Source organism: Aethalodelphis obliquidens, unplaced genomic scaffold, assembly GCF_003676395.1.
Source record: "Aethalodelphis obliquidens isolate GAN/ISIS:26980383/991018 unplaced genomic scaffold, ASM367639v1 scaffold34, whole genome shotgun sequence".
NCBI lineage: Eukaryota > Metazoa > Chordata > Mammalia > Artiodactyla > Delphinidae > Aethalodelphis > Aethalodelphis obliquidens.
Window position 1 is genome coordinate 16,694,278 of NW_020837978.1, and position 17,197 is coordinate 16,711,474.

At 40.7% G+C, this 17,197-nt stretch overlaps 1 protein-coding gene across 5 annotated transcripts in view; it reads left to right on the forward strand.

The window, feature by feature from the left end:
• The window catches only part of CDKAL1 (CDKAL1 threonylcarbamoyladenosine tRNA methylthiotransferase), a 665,364-nt gene that overhangs the window by 617,662 nt on the left and 30,505 nt on the right, over positions 1-17,197 (forward strand). For all 5 annotated transcript variants that reach the window (XM_027128491.1, XM_027128492.1, XM_027128494.1 and 2 more), the window contains 2 exons: positions 10,761-10,844; positions 13,822-13,986. In XM_027128491.1, coding sequence (XP_026984292.1) covers positions 10,761-10,844; positions 13,822-13,986 — 249 coding nt within the window. The remainder of the gene's footprint in view (positions 1-10,760; positions 10,845-13,821; positions 13,987-17,197) is intronic.

The following is a 17,197-nucleotide window of genomic DNA, read 5'->3' on the forward strand; positions in this document are numbered from 1 at the left end:
CGGTTGTCTATCATCAAGAGGAGATGGGGAGAGAGGATAGGTCTGAAGCAGACTGCTCTCTTTTAAATTCCATGATGTATGTATGTATGTATGTGTGTGTGTGTGTGCGCGCGTTCATGCAGATGCGCACATGTGCATGCACACGTACTCAGGGCTAATTACTGGTTGCGATAAATTTGGTCGAATTTCAATTTAGCTTCATTAACTCTGAGACAGGGCAGTAATATCAAAGGGGAAAAACAGAATAAGTGAAGAGAAACAAATAGATCATTTTCTTTAAATAAAGATATTTTAGGGGGAACTGGTGTTCATTTTTTAGGTCATCATTGCTATTTCTCAATATTATATACCTATAAACCGCATAGTAGGACTTGGTGTGCTTGAAGAAGCTACATTTTCACAGCAGGAGAGGAAAGCAGAATAAAGCATTGAGCTGCAGGTGCACAGGAATACAAGTGGGCTCTTTCCCTGCAGCCCCAATGCCTGGCCAAGAAAGCAGAAGCTCTCAAGCCCAGCTCTCAGGGTCTCCCAGAGCTAAGCCAAGAAGCAGAGGGGTTGGGGGGGCGGGGAGCAGGAGAGCATAATTGTTATTCAGTCTTCTTTAATGAGATGTATTGCCCACTGCTGCAAGATTGTGGCGGTGTCTTTTGTTATGCTAATTAGGCACCATTAGAGCTTGGCTGTCTTTGATTTCTGCTTAATCCATTCTGCTTCCTCTGCCTCCATCCCGGCTGGCAAATGGTTGAAAGATGGTGGGTGTACTGCACGTGTTATTTATTGCTCACATCTATGCTGAGTTCTCTGGTAATAGGGTTGGTAACAAAAGATTTATCTTACCGAAGGCGGTACCTATTTTGGACATTCATTTTGGCTTTTTAAAAAATGAGGTTGAGAGTGGCCTGTTTCTGCCTTTTAAGTTCAAACACCATTTGCTTTTGCAGCCACACGAAATGGGAAATGACAGATTGGGAAATTTAGGTGTGGCCTCTTTAGGTTGCTTGCATCGCCCGAAAAACAATAAGCAAGTTGATCATGCCTTAAGCTTTTGGAGAGGCTAGGGTCGACCAGAAAAATGGACACAAGATTAATTTCAAGGTCAAAAAGAGAACTTGAGCAGTTCAAAATTCCTACCTTTAACAATTTATAGATACGTATGCATTCTCTCCTAAAATTAAAGCATTGCATTTACATGATTAGTGCAAATTTAAGGGTATTTGTGGTGAGTCTAAAAAAAATTTTTTAAATGATCAATCTGGTCCTTAAAATAGTGAAAGGGGGGATTTCTGTTAAATTTTTTTAAACTACCTAACAATGTTTTAGGGCAGCGCTGTCCAGTGGAAATGAACCATAGATGTTATTTTAAATTTTCTGGTAGCTACGCTAAAAAAAGTAAAAAACAGTTGAAATTAATTTTAATATATATTTTATTTATATATCAAATACATCATCATTTTGTTGACCTACAAGAAATAGGCTGCCATTTGTTTCTCCGATAAAAATGGGTTTATGACGGATCAACAGAGAATTGCAGTTTGGGGTCTGCGACCACGGTGAGCCACATGCAAGTCCCCACACAGCAAGGAGAGAACTCTTTTAAAGAAGGGAAAGGAACTTAGGATGGGTATAGTAAGCAAAGAGTTCACTGGAGGAACTGAGAGTTCAAAGCACTATTGTGACTTTTCATTGGCTGAGTTGTTTTGGTCTCTCATTAGCAGAGCTCTTGCCAGGAAAGAAGAGGAAGTCTTTCTTCCTCTTGGGCTCTGCAATCCTCATAGAGCACAGGACTTCCCGTTCCGGCCTCCCGACTCTAATTTCATTGAGGTTTCTGTTGATTAATTTTTACAATTTCAACATGCGTGTAATCAACATAAAAGTAATGAGCTAGTTTATACTCTTACTTAAGTTTTTGAAATCTGGTAAGGTCTTTACACTGGTGTGTGTTTCACAGCACATCTCAATTTGGATTTGCCATGTTTCAGGTGCTCCCCAGCCACTTGTGGCTGGTGGCCACTGTACTGGATGGTGCAGCTTTAGATTAATTCATTAATTTACCACATGCCTAAAAGCAACTGTCAGGATAAAATCCATTTTTAAAGTTATGGGTCTTCGTTGCTGCGCACAGCTTTCTCTAGTTGCGGCGAGCAGGGGCTACTCTTCATTGCAGTGCACACGCTTCTCGTTGCGGCGGCTTCTCTTGTTGCAGAACATGGGCTCTGGGTGCGCGGGCTCAGTAGTTGTGGCTTGCAGGTTCTAGAGCACAGGCTCAGTAGTTGTGGCACACGGGCTTGGTTGCTCCGCGGGATGTGGGATCTTCCCAGGCCAGGGCACAAACCTGTGTCCCCTGCATTAGCAGGTGGATTCTTAACCACTGTGCTATCAGGGAAGCCCTTGAACTGAATGATCTTTTAATCCCACCACCCACACAGCTCTGAATTCATAATTCAGAAAATTCACATTTAGAGCCTGAGTACACTAGAACCTGTCCATCTTCTCCTATAAATTAGTATTTGAAAAGAAGCCTTCTTTCCCCCCACAGAAAATTAGGTGTCCTGTATACCACATCCACACCTTTTCTCTCCAAATGTCTGAATCTTTCTTTGAATTCTTCCAAGTCTTGTATTGTTTTGATAAAGTATGTGGTAGTATAGGAGACTGAAGGCGCCTGGTGCTCGGTGCTTTTGGAATGAGGGCTTTGGGCAACTGTGAGGTGAGCTGGCAAGTAATTACTGCACATTACTAGATTACATGAACACTAACTCTCTCTCTAAAGCTCAGCTGCCTGTCTGAGTTTGTAATTTGGATTATTTATTGTGTCATCAGTGAAAATTCTAAAGACACTTTCCAAGAAGGTAGTCTGTTCAATAGTTCTAAGATAAAAGGATGGTCACCTTTGTGCCTATGTGAAACGCTCGTCAAAGAAAATTGGCTCAGACTTGCTGAGTAATGATTGATAGGGACCAATGGGAAAAGATCAGGAAGGTAGAAGCAAATGGAGATAATTGTTCAGTCTTAGAATTGAAATTTTAATTTAAAAAAGGGTTCCACGTACATATCCCATACTGGCCCCACTTGGTCATCCCATTAACAAGATCTCATGAATAGATATTACTGGCAACATCTGGTTTTAGGGCTTTTGGTAGTTTTAAATGTTGAGCAGTTTCCTATACTGCCTGGGCATTGTAGAGCTTGCCTAGTGTGGGAAAAAATAGAGGTAACATACTTGCACCAGAGTCTGTGATAAGGAAAGGCAACTTGTTTGAGTTTGTTAAGAGAATGTTCTAGAATACCAAAAATGTACAGGCAGGTAATTAAAACTTGGCTGGTTTTCAAATTGGAAGTTCAGTCAGCGCTCAGGTACAGATCTCTAATGCTGCAAAGGGATCAGGTCAGCATTTGTCATGTAAGCATTTGCTGTCTAGAATGACTTTTAGCAGATCAGTAAAGCACTGTTACTGTACTGTTATTGTTGGCTGTCAACCAGCAGAAGAAAATGGCTTTGTTATTAAGAATGGCATTTGCCTCCAACTGGGAAGAGACTCCCTTGGGTTGCCTTTCTCTTACTGGGGTGGGCTCATGGCTAGAAGAAAACCAGCCAACAATTGAAGACAAAAGCACAAGGGCCATCGTTAGAAGAAATGTCATAGTCTTGATTTGATTCAACAGAACCACCTTGGGTCTGGTCTTTGTAACTTTCATCATTGTTTTGGGAGGAAGGACTTTCAAAAAGCCAAATTGTTTTTCAGTTTTGCTTTGGTGTTTAGGTTATTTCTGAAATGTGAAGAAGGAATAATAAAGCCACTAAGATACTCACGGCAATTACTAGATAAACATAAATTAAACACTTCAGAGGTATGGATATTCTACCTCAAAGGAACATTCCTTCCCTTTTGAACACGTTTAATTCTAATAATAATTATAGCTAAAGAATGTGTGTTTCTTCACACAGAGGATAGTGTTTTTTTAAAAATCTAATAGAATGTATTTTCTGTCATTGTTTAAGAGTCGGATCCAAGTTCAGCCCCTTTCACAATGAACTGTCCCACATCTTCTCTCAGAATCCTTAAGTAGACCAGTAAACTGATGGCAAGCATTTTGAATACGATGGACTCAGAGGCTCATTACTTGTTTTCTATGCTGTCATCATTTTTGACACACATTCCTGTGTCATGGCCCTATTTCATTATAGAATGGCGTTGTGGAGTAAGGATGATATTAAATTTTAATGTTATTGCTATTATTACTGTTGACTATTTTTAGCGTAAGGATGCCTGCTTCTTTAATTCCAGCTTCTGCAGGGCCCGAAAACAGAAGTGTGCATAAACAGTCAGGAAAATTACTGTATACCGTGGAGACCCAGCCTCGCATGTTCTGCCTGTTGTGAATGATGAATCAAAATGGAAAGGTTATCATTTTCATTAGCTAGGAAAGAACAAGACCATACTTTTCTCCAAGTGTAATTACAGTGGTTCACTGGCAACATTACACTGCAGTAATTAGTCTAAAGGTGTATGTGAGGGCAGGCTTTTGCAGACACTAGAAATATTATTTCAGAGTTTAAGGTCACAGCCTTGTGTTTAACATGTTCCAGGCAGCTTAGGGAAAAAAAAAAAAAAAAAAACTAATTTGACTGGAGGTAAAGAAAGACATTTGACATTTCCCAGAGTCATGCATTCAGAAACCAGTCAGGGAGAAAAATTGTATTTTATTATCTACAATAAAAAAAAAAAAAAAAAACTTAGCTGCAGAAGTAGCATATCAGAATATTGTATAGGATAAACATAGATAAAATTTAAGTTTATTAGGAATGTACTATAAATAATTATGAGAGCTTTTGATACGTGTGTTTTAATCTGCATTTTTCCACCTAAGGCAATTGGACAGAAAAATTAATTGCTAGAAACTTTTCAGGGGAAGCAAAATAATTCCTCTACCTTCTTATAACTGTTTTCAAGAAATAAATATTTCTCTTACACAGGTCTTCTAATATATATCTGTCCTTTGTGAACGTTTTTTGGATACTCTGAGTGGTTATATTGAATTAATTAAAATCTCTCTAACCTAACCCTTCAGAGTAAAGTGAATTGCAGTTATTTTCTAAAGCCACACCTCAGGCTTTCTGTTTAAGTAAAACAAAAGTGAGAAGAAGGGGGAAAAAAAAAACTAGTTAAAAGTAAGATTTACATAAAGTTTATACTTTAAAGCCATATATGGGTTTAAAAGAAACTCTTTGCTTCTTCTAGTTCAAGGAATACTTCTACAAGTAACATTTCTTACTGGGTTAAAGGTAAAAGCCCAAGTACTCTTAATGTCTTTGTTAAATTTCAGTATTATCTGCCTGTCTTGAAGCAATTCTTTTTAGTTTCTCTCTTTAAATCCTTAAATAGCCATACAGAATATTGTTTGTTTTAGGACAAATGGAGAAATAGAATGTGCTTGAATGAACATTCATTCAGCAACCAAATTCTGTTGGAAACCACTGCTTTTGAATGCAAGTGTGTGTTTTCTGTGTGTTATCTGGCCATATGGTTAGAACTGATGTTTCTCACCACTTCAGGCACTCGGGAAATTCGAAGCATAGATGTGACACAAATAACACAGCCAGCTGATTATGTAATGTACTGTAAAATCTACCCCCAAATTGAATTTTAAAAAAACATTGCTTTTTGTTTGTCACAGATGTTTCTCTGCTCAAGGAAAAGCCATGCACTGCAGAATCAAAGCCATGATGTTGTACGTTTTCTGCAGCTAGCAATTAAATAGGAGACATCAAGTAGCAGGAATGCTTCCAAGACTTCTTTCTGCCACTGAGCAAATCACCACATCTTGCTGGACCTCAGTTTCCTCTCTGTGAAATCAGAGATTTCTAAGCCCCCTTCATGCTCTTACCTTCTTTGTCTATTTAGGGGAATAGGGTCTTTCTTTTCTCCCTCTGCGGTTTGAAAAAAAAAGAAAAAAAAAGCATAAGAGCTTTTCTCATATCTTTTCAACAAAACCTAGAAAGTTCTACTACACTCCTTTCATAGTGGGGGCTGTAGTTCCCATCACCTCTGTGAGATCAGCGGTAATGCAGGAACCTGTGGACTTTTTCTGTACCTTCTCCTCCTTCAGTGACCCAATCTGTGAAATGGAGGGAAGGTTTTTACAAGACTATTTCTATAGTTCATTTTTCATAAAATGTATTTATGAAGTCAGGTTAAAATGTACTAAGTGAAGTTCTGCACGTCCTTGGAAAAGCCACTGTCTTCACTGACATCTGATGAATAAATTACAAAGTACATCTAGGTTGTTACAGTAGGTGCCAGGACTGACAGCCACTTTGAAAAGTCCTGACAAATGTCCTGAAAGTCAAACTTTGTAAATGGAAACTGAGTTTCCCATAAAAGTGCAGGGGTTTTTGTATTCCCAGCCCTAGTTCTTTTTTTTTTTTTTTAATAAATTTATTTATTTATTTTTGGCTGTGTTGGGTCTTTGTTGCTGCTCACGGCTTTCTCTAGTTGTGGCGAGCAGGAGCTACTTTCGTTGTGGTGTGCGAGCTTCTCATTGCGGTGGCTTCTCTTGCTGCAGAACACGGGCTCTAGGCACACGGGCTCAGTAGTTGCGGCGCACGGGCTTAGGTGCTCTGGCGGCATGTGGGATCTTCCTGGATCAGGGATTGAACCCGTGTCCCCTGCATTGGCAGGCGGATTCTTAACCACTGCACCACCAGGGAAGTCCCCCAGCCCTAGTTCTTAAACTCTAAAATGCACTAGAAATCAAAGAAGCATTTTATTTAATCAGCTATAAATTATATACCTGTAAAGAAAATCAGAAGGAAAAGAGGTTATTTTAAAAAGGGGTTTGTTGGGAAGATTTTGACAGGATTCTTCAGGTTCAGGTCACTAAATAGCTTTATGAAAAACGTTGTAAATGTTTCTTTGGTGGGTATCAAGATCACGTTGTTACTTTAAGTGCAGCAAGAAAGTACCTGTAATTTGCAGAGGGCTCTAAGCATACATTTACTGTGAAAAAAGAGACAGCCTGGATTTAGAGTACCTGTTTCCTTCATCTGAAACCTTGTGAGCAGACCAAATCTACCATGAATGACGACTGAGAATTTTGGAACTGAAAGGTCCTCTAAAAATCAGAATCTACTTCCTCTTCAGCCCTGCTCACGTCTCCCCAGCTCCACGTCACTTCTTCCAAACTCTCATTTTTTTTATGAGGAAAGCAAAGTCCCAAAATGTAGCCAAATCTCTTTTACCTTAAAAATAATCTACCCAGACCCATGTCCTCTCACCCTACTGTCCAGTTTGAATATGTGGCATTTGATGGTGTTGAATAAACCTTCTTCCTCTTCCTCTCCCCTGGGCTCTGCTAGAACTGTGCATTCCTGCTTCTGACCATTCCTTCTCCCTCCAAATAACTTCCCCCTTTCTTCCTGTGCTTGAATGTTCCAGTTATCTTAAAATCACCCTCCAGACCGACCGACCATTCTTTGGGTTTACAGTTCCACTTGCATCTTAATCATCCCTGCTGAACAGCCATATTGTGCTACCAGTCACAAAGCTTATGGAAACCATTATTTTCAACCTCCTCTACATTCTCAAAATATATGTGTGTGTGTGTGTGTATGTATACAAATATATATATTCTATAAACTCAGGAGTTTGTTCATTTTTTTAATTACTCAAGCAATCTTGTTGTTAACTTCCTCTTCAAAGGGCTTGTCTTAAGCCAGTGATGTAACCTTGCATTCCTGCCAGAGGTTCCAGCTGTTAGGGAAGGTTCTGACAGGGATGGTGAGTAGCCCAGGAAGCCGCCTTCTCAGCAGAATGTCAGCAGAGAGTACATGTTGCAGAATCTCAGAGAAGACACAGTGTACACCCATCATTCTCTAAGGCAAACTGGTCCCTCTAGGGCAGTGGTCGCCAGCCTTTTTGGCACCGGGACCAGTTTTGTGGCAGACAGTTTTTCACGGACTGGGGGGCCGTCATGCGAGCAATGGGGAGCAGCAGATGAAGCTTCACTCACTCGGCCCCCGCTCACCTCCTGCTCTGCGACCCTGTCCGTGGCCCAGGGGCTGGGGACCCCTGCTTTAGTGGATTAGCTCTGCCTTTAGCATAATAGAAAGCTGGGTGGCTGTAGTCCTAGTGGCCCAAGGGTACCTGTTGCCCTTTTTCTTCTGAAGCCCTGCTTTTTCCTCTGAGAACAGGACTTCCTTGCTGGATAGGAGAGGCATTCTTAGGTAAATCAGGATGATTATCCTAAATCTTGTTACGTGGTCTTTAATCATACTGGGTTATTGAGTGGGGCTGGGGAGAAAACACTTGGAGAGTAAGGAGGTGACTCATTTAAAAAAACATTTGAGGCTAATAATACGTTTGGCCCGTAAGTTTCCTTATTGTCACCAAGGCAAAGTTGCCTCTTCCAGAGTTCCAGCTGAAACCCACCCCCCATCCCTTAACTTCCTTGTTGTTTTTATTTATTTATTTTTATTTTTGGCGGGGGGCCTCTCACTGCTGTGGCCTCTCCCATTGCGGAGCACAGGCTCCGGACGCGCAGGCTCAGCGGCCATGGCTCACGAGCCCAGCCGCTCCGCGGCATGTGGGATCTTCCCGGACCGGGGCACGAACCCGCGTCCTCTGCATCAGCAGGCGGACTCTCAACCACTGCGCCACCAGGGAAGCCCCCCTTGTTGTTTTTAAGGTTATTTGAAACAGTTGATTCTCTGAAAGGTCATATTTGATCATTCACTTCATTGCAACTTCATTCTTTAAAAAAAGTTGTGCGTAGAGCATTTGTTTTTGTTGGATTTTTTAGGGGTTGGGGATAGACTGCATCAGTTCTTCATCAAAGTCCTATCTTGCTTATGCTCATTTGTGCTCAGCAGCCTCTGGGGAACTTTAAGAGCCTCACCAATGAGACAAAATCCACAGTTGAGGGGACCAAAAGGGTGATTGGAGAGGTGTTTGCCACTATAAATTACTGCCCATAGCAATTTTCCTGAATCCCTTTGGCAAATAATAGTTAAATACTCACATACAAATAGTTCTCTGATGGTTGATCGAAAGCCCTGCCCTCTACTGTATAAACATAGCAAGTCTTTCTAACTCAATATGTATATATTACTGTCATCGTTATTCTCTCCAGATAAAATGGAATAGCCCAAAGACGATTACTACAACTGTCCACATTAATTCCAACAAGAGGAAAAAAGCGGCATACGTTTTCAGTGGCTCTGCTCTCTCGTATTGTTGTTAATTTCCTGAAAACTTAATGTTAGATGAAGTGTAATTGCAGATTTCCTTAAGAACCATTGACAGATACTTATCTTAAGTTATAAGCAACTCGCACTGTGAAATGTGTGCAAACATTCTAAGTTTCCTTCCAGAAGAATATACTTCAGTGAAACCCAATATTCATCAGTCTTTTTCAATAAACAGGGCCATTAAAGCTCAAAGTAGAAGCTGGGAGTAGTTCTTTTGTTTCTCCTTGATCTTTAAAAGAGACAATAGTGCGGGAACTTTTCACTGGTTTTCAAGGAGTGTACTAAGTTAAGTGTTTGATTAGTACCCTAGAGACCTTACAACCTTCGGCTAAGGGAGCTACATTTGAATGAGAGAGTGAAAAAGAGCAAATTATGGTGTATTTAGGTATTAGCATTGTATAATGGACAGAAGAGTTTGGTGTTTTTGTTTTTATCTTTTTGTTAGGTGGTCTATTTAGTGCAGCTGTGTTTATGTTGCCTAAGTGGTAACTGCCTGAACATGGTGACAGGTCCCTACATATGAGAATAGGGATTTCGTTTAAAAAGTCTCGCCGATGTGCTTTAACATAGAGGGTTGTATTTATCAAGTAGCAATGGCAAGAATGATTCCAGGCACAATCATCCAATACAGCTGGTTTGCTAAATCAGACATTTTGACAATGTTGTAAAAAAAAAAAAAATGTAATGATACTTTAAATGTTGCATTTCACAGTAGAATAAAGTTGGAAATAGTAGACTGTTTTAAAATGGTCACATTGCTTTAACCAACGTTTTGGCTGATTTAACTTCTTGGTTATTAAAAATGCATGCTTAGATCGTAAATATAGATCCTGTAGAGAATTAACAGTCCCCTATTTTTGCTGTCTTTCTCTTAAAAAAATAAAATGAATATGGGGTCATGCCTGCAACAAAAAAGAGACAGTTGCCCGTGACAGAGAAAACGTATATAACAAGTAAATAACTGAATTAATCAGTAATTTCAGAATTGCATGTAACGTGTGAAATGTTTAGGTACGGGGACTTAATGACTAGTTTTTAAGGCATTTTCTTTAGTGTTACATCCCTCGTAACTCAAATTAATGTTTATTACCACTTCATATTTTGCCAAAATATTTTCATGAATTTGGATTAGAAGCAGCTTGTTCTGACTTGTTTTGCAACTTTGTTTCAAGAAAAACAAAGTGATATTTAGAAGATTTTTGTATGTCTTAGAAGCCTTTAATTATCTAACTTACGTTGAAGAAGGAAATAAGATCAAGTTTTGTTTCATAGTTCTGTAAGAAAATAAGATTCTGTTCTACACTAATTTGATGTTACTACATAGATAATAATGTCTTTCTGAACATTTGAATCAGTGACTCTTGCATTGGCTGTTAAGTAGCTGGCAATCTGGAGTCTACTTTAAATTCAAGGAGACACGACTTACGGCCCATAACTATTTGGGTTGGCATTTCTTTTGGATGCTCAGGTGTTTGCCCTGATCTCTCCTGTTTTTCTCCCCTTCTCTCCACAGATTGGTGAGAGACAAAAAGTGTTAGTCACAGAAGAATCTTTTGATTCCAAGTTTTATGTTGCACACAATCGATTCTATGAGCAGGTAAGAGATACTCCCACGTTCTTAGGGTTTCTCCAAAATGAGAAAGACTTCTAAAAGTAAATCAATTGAAGCGAAAGAGACTTAAAGCAGGGGGGTGGGGGGAAGGTGTAGAATCTTGTCGCGGGAAGGCTATTTTATAGCATCAAGCCAACCAGGCTGACATGGGGCTTATCTCTGTGGCTTCATCTCCAGAACATTCTATACGAAGGAATAAGTGTGTTTTAGTCCCCATTCATCTTTGACAGGACCCGCCTCTAGCTTTGCGGAGTTTGGAACAGGCAATTCTCACTGCCAAAATCCCCACCACCTGGCAACGTGGAGGGGAAAGTTCTGTCCAGAAGACAGGAAGGATGTCTGTGCCGGCGACATCAGCCTGGAAGGGCAGGGATTTCCTGTCCCTGTCACAGCACTCACACAGGCTTCTGATTGGTTGGTCTGTTGGTTGGCTTTCTTAGTTTTGTTTAGTTTCAGGTGTTTTGTTTTTTTGGGGTTTTTTTTGTTTTTTTTAACTTCCACATTGATAAAAAACGCTGGGGGCAAAGGGAAAGGAGTCTGTTCGTTGGACTCAACTCAAGTTGGGTGAACAACTCTGGAGACCAGCATAAGGATCAAACCAACTTCACTCTGAGAGTTTTCTTCGAGGCCAACCTGAAAGGCTTCCCACTCCCTGCCCGTTAAAGTCGCGTGCTTTGCCCCACCAGCAACCAGACTTCTGTTTTAGCATTTGGGATTCCATTACCCCAGGTGGTAAAGCAATTCAAAAGCGATTGAAGAAAACAGTGCCTCCTTCGGGGCCAATGGACCCTGGGAAGGGCCAAGGAGGAGGTGTAACATGCCCCTCCTGGTGAGAGACCCTCATAAGGGCACAGGGATTTCATGGGTCATCCCTGGATCGTGTTCGCTTTTCTTAATATCAAGTGAGTTTTCCTACTTTTCTTTTTTTTTTTTCCTACTCTCATCAAATGACAAGTGAAATTTTTTTCTGTGGGTCACGGCTTGGGAAGGCTTTTCAGGCCAGCCTGGGCAAGTCACGTAAAGGATGGGCGAGGGAAGCCGACTGCCCATGTTAGAAAGCAGGGAAGCCGGAGCCGGAGGGGCCTCCAGCATGGGGCACAGACTGGGCACTGGGTCCTCAGGGAAAGTGGGGGAGCTTTTCATGGCCCAGACCGAATGTGCCCTGTTCGGTCCCCAGTAGAGACTACAGCTGAGGATGGATTCCGAACACTCCATGTCTGAGCTGAGTCTGTCTCTTCCCCGTTCTCCACCTCAGTAATTGACTCCAGAGAGCCATTTTCCTGTTCAGGCCAAACTTCTGCTCAGCCCTCGGGAGGAGCTTGATTGTATCTTGGTTGCCTCTTTCCTCTCCTTTCTCTTGCCATCTGGGTTTTCGCCTCAGCAGGGAACTTTTTTCCCCTTCATTTTAAAGGCGATGGCATGTCTCATTAGCTGTTTCCTCCAATTTAAAGCAGTCGAGCTTTTTCCAATTATTAAAACCGGAGGGAAAAAAACACTGAGCCCTTCATTCAGATCAAGACAGCAGATCAAGGAGAGTTATTTTCCCCGAGAATAGTACCAGATCTCCCAGGGATAGTTTGCTCTAGAGATTTTCTTGTTTTGTAAAAACTGATTTAAAAGGGCTTTCATATCCTGATACTAAAGCTTTTTTAGTCCATTTGCTTGCCGCGAGTAATCCACCACCCAGGTGACCTTTCTTCCTATACTTTGATGAAGCAGTGTACTCAGTGGTCATAAAAAATCAGACTCAGAAAGACCAAGATCCGTTTCTGCCTCTCGGAGAAACTGGCTGTGGAACTTCTGGCTCTCATCTGATTTTTCTTTCTTTTTTTTTTTTTTGGTCTCTAAAACCAAGCATATCAAAGATTTCATAGGAATTATTTTTCTAAAAAAAGATGACTTCCAGAAGATTATATCTAGATATCAAAGTATTGCTGGATTAGAATTAGTCTGTTTATTTTGGATTATGACTTGAAAAGATTGGCAAGGAGCTCCAGTACTGAAATAGAAGTGTGAGGGAGACATAATACATACAAACTACCTGTAAGTCCAAGAGGAGGGGAAACATTTGCTCGAGGTAAACAAGTACCTCCGTCAGTAATCGCTCGTGGAAAGGGACCATCTGACAGTTTCCTGTGAGCCAGCCCAAGTACCCTTCAGAGGAGCTGGTTCTACGTGGAGGCAGAACTAACAAGTACATGCTTTTCATAACAGAACGAAAGAAGTGAATGGCAGCCATCAGTTAAAGGAGTCATTTAGCTCCAAACACCAAGGTTTGGGATATTGAAAAGGTGGCTTTGAAATATTCTTCCTCTTCCCCCAAAACACACACACACATGTGCACTTGCACACACACACACATATGCACCCAGACATGCGGGCCTTTATTTGAAGTGGCTGCTCAAATCCTGACTCTGACAGCAAACTTGGAAGGTATTAAAAGTATAAAGCTTTCATCAGTGTTGTCCCAGTTTTCTTCATTGCCTGGGACAGCCAAGAGTCGGATATCAAAGGCCTGTCCAAGAGTGACTGGCGGATGCCTCGGGCGGTTCCAGGCCTGCCTTCCACGTGCCCTCGGACCACAGGCATCCCACAAGGAGAAAGCGCTGTCTATAACCCCTTACCCCTCCCAGAAATGCCTTCCCTTCCTGCTAGATCCCCAGGTCCTTGAGCATCTGGAAGATAGAGCCCACTTAGGATGGGATCCCCAAAGAGAAAAAGGACATTAAGGGACAAGTGAGGAACTCTGAATAAAGTATGGACTTTAGTTAATAGTAATACACCAACATTGGCTCATTAATTGTGACACATGTATCATACCAACATAAGACGTTAATAAGAGGGGCACTGCGTCTGGGGTATACCAACTCTCTGTGCTATCTTAATAATTCTGTAAGTCTAAAGCTGTTCTAAGATAAAATTTTAGTTTTAAAAATTAAGCCTTCTCTCATTTTTTTTTAAGGTTTTAGTGCCAAAGAACCCCACATTCATGGGGAAAATGGTCGAAGTGAACGTTTATGAATCAGGAAAACATTTTATGAAAGGGCAGCCAGTTTCAGATGCCAAAGTATACGCGCCATCCATCAGCAAACCATTAGCAAAAGGAGAAATCTCAGGTTTAACAGAGGTGAGTAGAAGATGCTTTTCCTCTCTACCCTGCTAGTAAGACAGCCGCTCTGGAAGCACAGTGATTTCCCACCATGTTTCTGTTATCATTTATAGTTCCCTTTTTATGTATGCATGAGGCTTTAATCCTTTCTGACAGATTGAAATCTGAATTAGAAAGATGCATTTATGCTGATGCCTGTAGCTTTGCTTCTCTGCCTGTGAAGGGAATAAGCTGTTTCTGCTTCTAGGCTAGAAACAGAGGGCAAAAGCCATTATTTTCAGGTGAAAGATTTAACACGGAAGATGATCTGATCCAGTATGTTTCTGTGTCAGTAGATCCTCAGTGGAAGGGGGTAAGGAAAGGATAATTTTTGTGCTTTGCAAAGCTGTTTGTAATATAGTAAAAATCTACATACAGTTAAACAGGCATTAAACCATGTCAGTATATGTGGTTGTGGTGCCTTTCTCTAGGGTGTTAGCTGAATATCTGCTTGAGTAATGTGGAGTGAAAATTAAACATTTTTTTTCTTTCTATAAAAAAGTAACCTGACCCCTATTTTATACCTTGGTAAATATGGCTGTTTGCCAAGCTCTCTCTTACATTTCATTGAGCTACAGCTGTAAAAGCTGATGGAGTGTGAAATGAAAATGTGTGTCACATTTCTAAGCATCATTTGATGTCCTTCCTTCAACACAATTGTGAAGTGCTCCCCCAAAAAGTATACAGCGATGACTTAACATTCAGAACAATGATGAGTGATATTTATCTGGCTATATAATTCTAAAATTGTTTTAATATATGTATTATCTTTTCACTCAAAAGAAATGTCAAGGGCGTGTTAATTAAGCTTTAGGAATCATGACAAAGAAGTTCATATTATCTATATTCTCTCTTATTGTGGTGGTGGACTCTGGAATCCAAACGTGAGTGACACCTCTCATGAGCTTGACGAGGACATGTGAAGAATCCGTGTGTATAGCCATCTGACTGATCATGGAATGACGTAGGCCAGCCTTTGTCAAAGCCCTGCCAAGTGTGTCATCCTGTTCAACCAGGAGTGAACTCTCACACTTGATAAGCATAACCATTAATGTTTGCTGTTGTTTAGAAAAAAATCATACATCATACATGGGGCTTTGGATGGATGGCCAGGAAGGAACAGTGTAATCCAGCATTTAAATTATATTGCTAGAGATTCGGCTTTTGACATGTTAACTACTACTTCAGAAATTTTTAAAGGAAGTGGCTTTTAAAATTTTTTTTCTGTTTTTCCTCACAGTGTGTTTTACAAGGTTGATTTTAAATCGCCACAGTGAAAAGGATTTTATGACAAATGGCAGTGGTGGGCAAATTATTATTTCAAGACCCTGCCTGCTTTAATTCCTTCATGTAAGCCTATTGAAAAGGGTGGTATTTTTTTTTAACATCTTTATTGGAGTATAATTGCTTTACATTGGTGTGTTAGTTGCTGCTGTATAACAAAGTGAATCAGCTATACGTATACATATATCCGAATATCCCCTCCCTCTTGTGTCCCTATCCCACCCCTCTAGGTGGTCACAAAGCACCGAGCTGATCTCCCTGTGCTATGCAGCTGCTTCCCACTAGCTATCTATTTTACATTTGGTGGTATATATATGTACATGTCACTCTCTCACTTGGTCCCAGCTTCCCCTTCCCCCTCCCCGTGTCCTCAAGTCCATTCTCCATGTCTGCGTCTTTATTCCTGTCCTGCCCCGAGGTCCTTCAGAACCATCTTTTTTTTAGATCCCATATATATGGGTTAGCATACGGTATTTGATTTTCTCTTTCTGACTCTGTATGACAAACTCTAGGTCCATCCAGAAAAGGGTGGTATTTTAAAACATCACATTAATAATACACAAATAAGGAAAAGCAGTGCCCTTTCACTTGTTCCTTAACTGTAGTGTTGCTTTCTAAAGGGGCAGAGCCCCATTTAAATCCTATGAGCAGCTTTTTCCATTCTCCTCTGCCTCCCTCCAGCCTGGGAAATGGTGTCACCAGTTCTCTCAACAGCCCTCCTCTGAGCCGGCGTGACCCAAAAGCCCTATAGGTGAGATGAGGATAAAGGTCATTTGACTGCTGGCCCTTCTGGGCCTCTAGGAATTATAGTTTGATTGCATGCCTTAGGCCAAAGGGTTAGGAATATTGATTTGGGCATTTACATTAAGGGAAACGTCAGGCAAGTCCTTTATCACCATTTAAGACTTCATGTAAATTAATGAACATAGCTTTACGCTTCATTATTTGTCCGCTTTTAAAGATATGCCTAACTTGGGGTCAAAAATCCTTCCTTAATGAATTTGTCCTGGTGTTACAACTGTTTTTGCTAATGATATGAACAAAAATAAATTAAGCAGCAGGAGAACAGCTTCCATTTTTATAGGATTTAGAAGTAGATGATAGAGGTTGTAATCCTGTCTCAGGCATTTTAAGTCTTTGAGTACTGATAAAGGTGCCGGAACTCTTCAGTGGAAACAGTGAGCCTCACTCTGTGGATGAAGTGTGGCCCTGGAAGCAGTTACACCTGAGTTTGCATCTGGACTTGCCAGTTTACCCTAGGCCTGTGACTCCTCTGAGCTTTAGTCTGTTAAAAGTGACAATAATGTCTGTTTCATAGGGTTGTTGAAAGGAATGTACTCAATAGTGTATGGAAACCACCTAAAACTATTTTGGGGACGTAGTAAATAGTTACTAAGTGGTTATTTTCCCTTTTCCCCCAAATCTAGCTTCTCTAGAAAGAGCAGACTCTGCAGATGACCGTGGTACTATCAGCTTTGGTCTTGTGATCACGCAGTGCACATTGCATTGGAGTGGGGGTGATGTATTAGGGTAATTTATTCAGTGCCAGAGACACCAATCCCGTCAGAATTTCTATCTTCTTAAATTTTCTAGGCTTTTTCTGAGTTTTTCTAGAGTAATAACCTCCTCATACACACTTTGTAAAGAAACCTAGAAAGGCCAAAGCATCTAAAGCAAAATATTGTGTAAAAAAAAATTATTTTCCATAGTAAGTGTATTTCCTTAATTGAGAATTTTAAGATTATTCTTTAAGTATTTATCCCTGTGCTCCTTTGGACTTACGTTGTCTCAGTTTAGGCACTGTTGACCTCTCCTGATAAAACTGGTGAGAGGTACAACAGACTAGGGGGAGAAGCACAGGCTGGGTAGGAGTTACGAGATCTGGATTATAGGATTCTGGCATTTG